This window comes from Sinocyclocheilus anshuiensis, unplaced genomic scaffold (assembly GCF_001515605.1).
Source record: "Sinocyclocheilus anshuiensis isolate Anshui unplaced genomic scaffold, SAMN03320099.WGS_v1.1 scaffold161, whole genome shotgun sequence".
Lineage (NCBI taxonomy): Eukaryota > Metazoa > Chordata > Actinopteri > Cypriniformes > Cyprinidae > Sinocyclocheilus > Sinocyclocheilus anshuiensis.
Genome location: NW_015539832.1, coordinates 579262 through 589081, shown reverse-complemented (window position 1 = coordinate 589081; position 9820 = coordinate 579262). Strand labels below are relative to the sequence as shown.

Genomic DNA, 9820 nt, shown 5'->3' with positions numbered 1-9820 from the left:
GTGCACATGGTACGTTTTTGTCTCAGAATTGTTCAAATATTTAACTTTTTTGGAACCACTACAAAAGTGTTACATTTTGTTGTCCTTTGGTGTGACTCCCCTACATTATATTTTTTTAAATTAAAAACTGCATGTTAAACTACATAATCGTGGAAAATTATGCAAAAGTGTCTTGCTAACCGCTAATGACAGGTTAGCTTGGAATAGCAAGGTCATTAATTGACACAAAAGACTGAAACGTCCTTTGGTGTGACAGAAAATGTCCACCGGTGTGACACCTCACACCAGAGGACAAGGTCTCTTTAAAAAGCATTTTAAGTAATTAAAAAAGATTTGTTTAACTCCTTTTTAATCTTTTATGATCATTTTCAGTGTTCTTAAATGCAATAATTACATTAATTAAACTATTTTCTGATGTTTTTACAGAAAACTTGTACTGTTATAAAGTGTCATGAAAATAAGTATAAAATGTGATACTTTGTTTTTGAGACGGAAAGAACTGAAGGAGAGAAATTAGTGGAAGAAAGAGGACACGGAAATATAGACAGAAAATGAACAGGGACCCACCAGAAGCGAGGAGATACTAAGAGAGCGATGCAGAAAGTAAATACAATAAAAATGTGTCTTAAAAAGAGTAGCCATATAGTTTAAAAAAAAAATCATTCACATCTGAATGAATATAGTTTGAATATCAATCATACTGACTGACTTTTGTTTATGACATTTTTTTGTTGTTTAAAAAACATGTTGATATTGTTTGTATCAAAAATGTAACTTTCTTTCACCTTTGGCATGTTCAAAATTAAATAGAAATAAATAATTTAATAACTAACATTTCTGTCCTATGGTAATGACACACATAAAAGAACCACAGATTTGTTTTTAACTCAAAATATCAAAATACTCAAAAACAGTTGAGTATTGCAATAGGGGAGATACAAATATCGCTCAACTTAAAATGGTATAATTTTCAGCAGTTTTGAATGAATGACAGCAAAGTTTGTCTTGTTGTCAAAGTTTGTCTTGATATTGTCCAACAAGTCATGGGGAAAAAATGATGTTAATTATAATTTCATATTAAATAAATAGTGCTATATGAAAATAAGTGTCTAACAATGAAGATAAATCTCTCTCATGCTATTTATGTATTATAAAGAGGGTTTTTTTTTTCTTAATTTTTGCTATGTCACACCAATGCAATGCAAATACTGTAAAGCGATGTAGAATCGGTGGGTGGGGCTAAACAAGCAGTGATGTAGAATCGGTGGGTGGGGCTAAACAGGCAGTGATGGCGGGGCTAAACAGGCAGTGCTGTAGAAGCAGGCATTGATGATGTTCTTCTGTGGAGGCGGTGATTATCCACACTATTACATCATAGAGTAGAACATTCCACAAGCTGTTGTTTTGACGGACTGCCTTCAATATCAGCTGTTTTTAGAATAACAACAAAGTTTTGAATTCTGAAACTTACAGGATGGTTTTAAAGTACAATGACCTCTTATATGTCAAAAGATCAAGGGAATTTTGCAACTGGAGCGCTAAATGAGTTCATTCATCAGAGGATCAGATATGCTGCTATTTTGGCTCATTCTGAGCCGGAGTGACCGTCAGGCATCCGAAAGTGAGTTTTGATTGAGTAACTTGTAGATCTGTGCTGCTTGAGCCGCGAACTGTTTCAGATGATTCAGTCCAATTCAGTGAACTGGTTCAACTAGTTTACCAAAAAGAATCGGTTCAAAAGAATGATTCGTTCACGAACTGGACATCACTCTGGACCATTTGCCTGAGGTTCTGGATTGCAGGCAATAATGTTGTAAATAATGTTCAGTTTCTTGCACAGACTAATTGTTTCACTTCATAAGACCCCAAAATATCGTCAGGAGCCACAGGTATTAATTTTGTGTTCCTTGATATGATTTTTCTTTTTTTTTTCAAAAATGGGCAGCTGCTGATCAGCATTTTATGAATGGTTTCAACTAAAAATTGTTGTTACTTTTCTATTGAAGAAAATGTCTTGAGGGTGAATAATTAACAGCAAATTTTGGGGAACTATCCCTTTAACACATGCAAAGTCGCACTGCATTGAAACCAATCACATTCAGATCTGCTTTCATTCTGGTGTGCAATGCACACATTTCACAGTCCAATCAGATGGATAAAATCAAGTCCCAGATGTTTTTTTGTTTGAAAAGCCACTTCACTTATTAGAAATGTGTCACAAATCATAGTAAAGTCAGTCACAACTTTGCAACTTAACCTGCTTTTAAACAATATGTGAAAACCGCCATACAAGAAAGAGTTTTGCGTCTCCAGGTCACATACATTATAAAGAGGTCCAGTATAAAGATGTTGACTGTCTCAATGTCTCTCTCGTCAGAGTTCAGAGACCCCTGCTGTCACCCAGCCTGCGCCATCGGCTACAATGAGTGCCAAATCGGCCCTCAACAAGGCGATCTTTATTCCCAACGATGAGAGGCTGCTGGCAGCCGTGCAGGTGAAGAGGAGGACGAAGAAAAAGATCCCGTTTTTAGCTACCGGAGGCCCTGGTGACTACACCACATTCATTTGCTTATCAGGTAACGTCTTACTGCACCACATCCCTCATTAGTGCTGTTTCACCATCACTGCTGCTCTTGTTAAGGGTCAGTGATTTGATCAAACTCCCAGCACTATCTAACTTCTCCAACACCTTTGAGCTGCAGGCATGAACCATTTCTCAAATCATGTTTATTTATAATTGGTACTTGATACTTGAATTTAGGGTTGCATGGGGATTTTAGTATAATTGAGATACTTTACATTTTTTATTAATATTTTGACATTTTTGTATTTATATTTTCTGTTATTATTTTAGTTCTAGTTTTAGTTTTTTTAGTATTTTAGTTTTTAGTTTTATTTTTTGTTGTCTTTTCTTTATTTATTATTTTTTAAATAGTTTTATATAGTTTTTATTTTAATTATGCAGCTTTAGTTATTTTGTACATCAGGTTGAACTAAATGAAAATGAGAAATATTGCCTTGGCAACTGGACAGTGTCTTTTATGTACTTTATTTGATCTAAGTTTCTTAAGCATCAACTTAAGTATTTTAAGTATCAAGTAAAATATTTGTGCTTGTTTGTAGGGCTGCACAATTTGGCAAAAATTGTATGATCATATATTTAATATGATTATAAATGATGATGATGATGATGATTTTTATTAAATATAAAAATTACTAAATAAAAACAAAATAAGTTACTCTTGTAATAAATCACTGTAAAATAAAAAAAATAGTATTTAAAATATAATATTTATTGTATACAATATAAGAAAAATAGTAAATCATAAGAAATACAAATTATTAATAATAATAATAATTTTTTACACTGCAACTGGAAAAATGACAAAACTAATATTTAATTTCTTAATTGTTAATTTCTTTATTTGAATTTGTTCATATGTTGATTAGGGCTTCTCATTGCAATTTTGGGAAGATGGTTGGTTCAAGTTGCATTTCCAAATGCATATTATCAGAAGTTTTCTTTAGTAGGCGGTTCTTGTCTAGAATGAGCTGCTAAGTGGACCAGACTTTATGGCTATAGTCAGAAGTGTGGTTCTGTGAGACTTCAGAAGTATTTATACCGTCTGCGATCTGCCCGCTTGTGATTGATAACACCTGTGTCCCTGAACGCTCAATGATCATCATGAGGAAATCACTGCTCTCCAAAAACTATTACTACGATGAGTGTGAGTCAAGTGGAGGCGTTTCCTCCCTGCCGGTGCCAACACACAGTCTCCTTCCAACTGTGAATCATGGTGGAGGGAATAGATGTTGTTGGTGTGCTGAGCGACTCAGGGCCTCGACTGCTCGCCGTCACTGCGGACTAATGAATTCCAAACTCTGCTGCAGAAAGTGTGTGTGTTTCTGTGAACTCCGATTCAAAGGAAGTTGAGTAAGTCCTGAACTCACTACCAATGAAATGTAGCACTGTTATCGCTGAAGGCAAGGAGACAAGAGATATCAGTTTTTTTTTTAAATAACCTTTCATGCAGTGTGTAACACAGCTCTAAGTGAATGAAAACATCCTGCAAAGTTTTAAATCTGAAAGTGCACCGTGTATAAAGTTATTGTCTCTCAAAAGAAAGAGTCGACTCTGAATCCCAAGCCGTTTCATGTTGACGTCAACATGAATCATTAGCATATTGCCCGCCCACTTGTTGGTCTTTTCGCATTGGTCTGGATGAAAATGCAAATTCATTCTTTGCCACTAGGTGCCGCTTTTGGAGCGGTACAAATAGTGGTTTCCCCGGTAACGCTGTACACAAAGCAGCACTGCGCTCACAAACGCTTGTTGGGGACTCCCAAAACCAAAATATGAACCTTTCATAACCCATAATAGGGGCACTTTAACCCTTTGATGCACAACCGCGGGACCCGACCGGATTTTTTGCGCCACGGGATTAAATTCCCGAATAAAACGCGGTAGCAGTCAGTAACTCTGGTGTAATTTGAACGGGAGCGGGCGGTCTAACAATATTCTGTTCTCGACGTCCATTTAGAACAGCATATCTGCGCTTTATTCTTATTGACCACCGGAACAGTTGGCGCTCAGGACTGTTATGCACGCGCTGCACGCATGCTTTAAAGTCACATGTTTTATTTGCATGGTCTGTGCGCAGCATGTGCATAACGATACTCAGAGCAGTTTGTACCTGTGGTAAATATACGGCCCTCAGACAGAACAGGTAGGTTGTCGATGAGCGACCGAGCAGAATAAGGATGGAGCAAAGTGTGGATGCGCTGTCCTTGAAGGACGTTCAACTCGGTTTTGTTTATATTTGCTTAGCCTATAATTTGAAATGAAAGATGTCATATTTATTTATTTTTCCCTGCGACACTTTTCCTACCGTTAACAGAAAAATGTCAAACGAATTTAGTATTTTGACAAGATGAATAAAAATAGCTAACAGGCTATTTTTGTACAACCTACATTTTAATTTTTTTTCCTCTCTGCAACACTTTTTCCCTATTGTGTTGTCAATGTTAAACGAATTGTATCCTGACAAGACGAATAAAAATAAGAAATAAAATTTTTATACATTTTTATTTTCTCTTGACACTTTTTTTCCTACTGTGTTGCATAAAATATTAAACAAATTTTGTTTCTTAAGATAATTCATATAAATTCAAGTCAAAGTCAATAAATTCAAACTCTTGACAAGACGAATAAAATAACATACAATTTTGTGCAGACTACACTTTTATTTGTCAGCCTATCTCTCTTTCTTTCAGTAGCGGAAATGTAAATGTGAGATTCTGGAAACGAGATCTAAATTTAGCGGGAACGGTCAGGTCGGGAAGAAAATTATTCTAAGAGGACAGCGGGTGAACAAAGAGTGAATATATAGCGGGAGCGGGTGGGTGAGGAATAGAACCTTGCGGGAGCGGGACTAAAAAAACAGTCCTGTGCAGACCTCTACAACATGGGTCTAAAGTGACCAGACAGAGATCTTTGCAATAAATTTATTTCATCATTCAGTATTCCAGGAATTCCTCAATTAACTTGTTTTTGATCATCACAAATCATTATTTTCATTTTTCCTTTCTTACTTTTTGAATAAAAATCGTTTTTGTATCATTACGCTTCTAATGCACAACATGGGTCTAAAATGACCCGTACTCATTTCCTATGTTAATTCAGTTATGGATGAGTGTTTCTTTGCTGAATCGCTGAAAGAAATGTTTCTTATCATTTATTATTCTAGGTATTCATTATATATATATTGTTTTTAATTTGCACAAATCATTATGTTTATTTTTCCTTTTTTACTTTATAAACAAACACAGTTTTTGTATTTCTACATAACGTTTACACACATGGGTCAAAAATGACCCATATAGAAACCTTTGATATTTGCACATTTTTTTCAAGTAGGACCATTTTTATTGCCACAACTCAACAAGCTGTGTTTGTATATTTGATGCATTTCAGTCTTATTTTGGAATTGTTTCATCACAGAAAATGTTTGATATACAGGTGCATCTCAGTAAATTAGAATGTTGTGGAAAAGTTCATTTGGTGGGTTTTTGTTAAATGTGAGCCAAAATCATCACAATTAAAATAACCAAAGACTTAAACTACTTCAGTCTGTGTGCATTGAATTTATTTAATACACGAGTTTAACAATTTGAGTTGAATTACTGAAATAAATGAACTTTTCCACGACATTCCAATTTATTGAGATGCACCTGTATTTTGATATTATATTTCTCTTTCTCACTAGTAGTAAATTTCAAGATCAAGGCAACCTTAGCATTCAAATATTATGTCCAGTTACCTTGATCTTGGAATGTATTACTAGTGAGAAAGAGAAACATGTCCAATACTATTAGCTAGCTTGTTGTTGACATATTCTAGCTAGCTAACTTTAGCTAGGTCAACAAAATAAAAGTTGAAATAGAAGGTTATTGTATACAAATATATATTGTCGCTGGCAAGACGGAAACCTTATTTCTACATATTTCTTTTTTTTTTTCATAAATCAATACTATTTGCCTTTATGTCTGTCAGTGTTCCTGAAAAGTAACAGCTCTGCACATACAAGGTTTCTGTCTGACAGTGACGATATATAATAAGTACATACTTGATCAACTCTTTGATGTGCATTTAAAAATATTCTTGTCCTTTTATTTTCTTTATCCAGAGTGTTAGTATGGCTGGTCCTAGTCATTCAAGATTAATGGCTGAAATGTTTGTAGAGATGCTGCATGATGAACAGGATAAGGAAGATGAGGCATTTTTTAGTCTTGATTCAGAGTCTGAAATATCTGATGCTGATGACTTAGACTATGTGCCTCAGGGTCAATCTGGAGTTGTGGGTGTAAATTCAGCTCTCCTAAAGAAGACTCATTTGATGACATTAAAACTTGTCTGATGAGGAAACTCAGACCCAGTCTAATAGATTGAGTAAAAAGTGGTCTCGAGTAAGCATCCCCCTACTCAGGACAGAACAAGAATCCACAATATCCTGAGGAGCTGCCCAGGACCTGGTTCACCAGCTGTTGATTTTTCTGATCCTGCACCTCTTCCTCTTCGATTGGCCCTCCTGTCTGGTGTCCTCCTCTAGCGTGGTGCCCATGGTGCTGCTGGACCATCAATGCCTACACCAGGGGCAGCCAACGTCGGTCCTGGAGAGCCACAGTCCTGCAGAGTTCATCTCCAACCCTAATCAAACACACCTGAACAAAGCTAATCAAGGTCTACGGGTTACTAGAAAGCTACAGGCAGGTGAGTTTTTATAAAGGTAGAGCAAAACTGTGGCTCTCCAGGACTGACGTTGGCCACCCCTGACCTACACTAACTACACTGCATGGGTGGTGAGACCAGTGCATGACGGCTATTCATCAAGGAGCTGGTCAAAGAGCTTGTCATGCCACATATGAAGAGGTGTTTGGAGGGCACGTCTCGCCTTCAAAACCATATTACAGAGTCAATGGGAAGATGTAGGATAAAAAAAACTAAATGCAGCCACCACCCGGCCAAAGGAGGACAAATTAGCAGCTGGTGTTCCCGGTGCAACAGGCCTGAACAGTGTGCAAGGAGCACAAACATGTAGTTGTCATTTGTGAGGCATGTAAGCACTAAAATGTCAATTTGAGATGTTGCTATACCCATGTGATTTTATTTTGTCAGTTTTATTTTCTTTTTTCGGTCACATACACTACAATTCACTACAGCTGAACTACAGATACACTACTGTTCAATTTCAGTGTTATCGGTTATCAGTGATACGTGCATGTTATTTGTGACAAAGTGTTAAATGTGTTGACCTAAATAACTCCTAAAATGATTATATTAACAAAATGTTGTCTTTATTATTTTGTTTTATCACACTTGCATAGATGGGTCCTTTTTGACCCGTGTGTGTAAACTCGACATAGTAACACAAAACCTAAGAAAAAATAAAATAATAATTGATGTTCATTGAAAACAATATATTTAGAATATTCATAGATCATGGAATATTAAATGCTGAAGTAAACTGATTTCAAAAGATGAAACAAAAAATGCCCAGCCATGCATGAAATAACAGAAAATGTATATGGGTCATTTTAGACCCATGTTGTGCATTAGAAGGGGTTTGCATAGCTTGTGCATCAAAGGGTTAATGGTATGTTTTTTGTTTGTTGTTGTCTCATACTTTTAGATACGCTGTTATTTGTAAATGCTACTGCTTATGCTAGCTTCTAATATACGGTTTTATCCTGATTAAAGCTTTAATACAGCACGACAACTGCTCGCGCGTCCATGTTTAATGCTTCTCGTAGCTATGTGAAAAATATCTGTCTGTCCATACACATAAAGTGTATAATTGGAACAGTTCATTGTTGGAGCTGAGCTAACGAGCTGATGATCCGAATGAGAGAGAGAGAGAGAGAGATACAGAGCAGGGGGACGCGAGGAACAGGATTAAGAACCGCTGCTTTAAAACATTGATTTTGAAACTTGTGAATCCGATTAGAATCGTTAGAAGACAGAAAAGCGATTCATATGAATTGATGTTTTTCGTGCACCCCTAGTTTTGGGTTTATCAGGGTTTGTGATGTCCCATACCCGGGAAGTAACTCGTTGTAGTCCCTACCAGCCGTTTTTGTAGGCATTAAACTGCCAGAATTTTAAAAGATGATATATTCGTTTGCATTGAAATTTCAGCTTTGTAACTTTGCAGATATTGTTTATGCTCAAACAACAACATTACACACTAACTAACATTAAAAAAGTGAAATCGCAATCAACCACCCCTTTAATACAACTCTTTTACTATGGTTTTATTGCATTCATGAAATGGCAGCAACATCAATATAATAAAAGACATTCAAAAAAATTTTCAATAAATGGAATTTATTAATAATAATCAGAATAAACAATAGTAATGTAGTTAAATGATTTTTTGAAGTTGTAAATAAAGTTTGTCGGAGTAGGTTTAGCAAGAAAATAGTACTTTTCATATTTAATTCAGTGTGTTTCTTGCTATTTCTTTGTAATTAGTTGTTCAGTTTACAAGCAGTTTCTTTATGGAATCCCGTTCCACTGAATAAAAAATTAAACAAAGTAACTGCGACTTTTTATCTCACAATTGAGAGTTTACATCTCGCATTTCTTACTTTTTTCTCAGTTGCATGATTATAAACTTGCAATTGCAGGTTATAAAGTCAGAATTGTGAGATATACTCAGTTGTGAGAAGAAAAGTCAAAATTGCAGGATATAAACTCGCAATTGCAAGAAACTGCAAGTTTATATCTTGCAATTCGGAGGTAAAAAAGTCAGAAATGCAAGATGTACACTTAAAATTGTGAGAAAAAAGTAAAAAAAGAAAGAAAGAAAAGTTTATATCACTTCAGGAAAAAACAATTGCAAGAAATAGCAGGCTTCCATAAGACTTTAATTAAATGTTATTTTCTTTTCTTTGTTATTTGTTTAATAATGATAATAATAATAATAAATTATTATTATTATTATTATTACAGTTTGGCTGTTACTGTAGCGAAGTGACTTATCCAAAATTCTGATTGCTAATGTGATGGACCCACCTCTGATGTCGGTGCGAGCTGCAGGCATCCCCATGATATCAGTGCTCTCAAGCCCAACAGTCCTAGAGGTCCTGCCATCCTCTGCTGCCCTTACTGTTATGGCGGTCGCCATTTCATGTCAAGTCAAGTCAAGTCAAGTCTGTGTTTCTAGTCTTCATTTATTGTTTGGATGTTTGGATCACGTCTGTGAATAAACTGCACATGGGTTCTTCACTACGCTCGCCTTCAGTGGACTGATTCATTAAA

The 9820-nt window shown here is 35.7% G+C and overlaps 1 protein-coding gene across 1 annotated transcript in view; it reads left to right on the top strand.

Annotated features, from left to right (window-relative positions):
- The window catches only part of stxbp6 (syntaxin binding protein 6 (amisyn)), a 54662-nt gene that overhangs the window by 9982 nt on the left and 34860 nt on the right, over positions 1-9820 (top strand). The window contains exon 2 of the mRNA XM_016480461.1: positions 2378-2576. Within this exon, the coding sequence (XP_016335947.1) occupies positions 2423-2576 (154 nt within the window). The 5' untranslated portion in view covers positions 2378-2422. The remainder of the gene's footprint in view (positions 1-2377; positions 2577-9820) is intronic.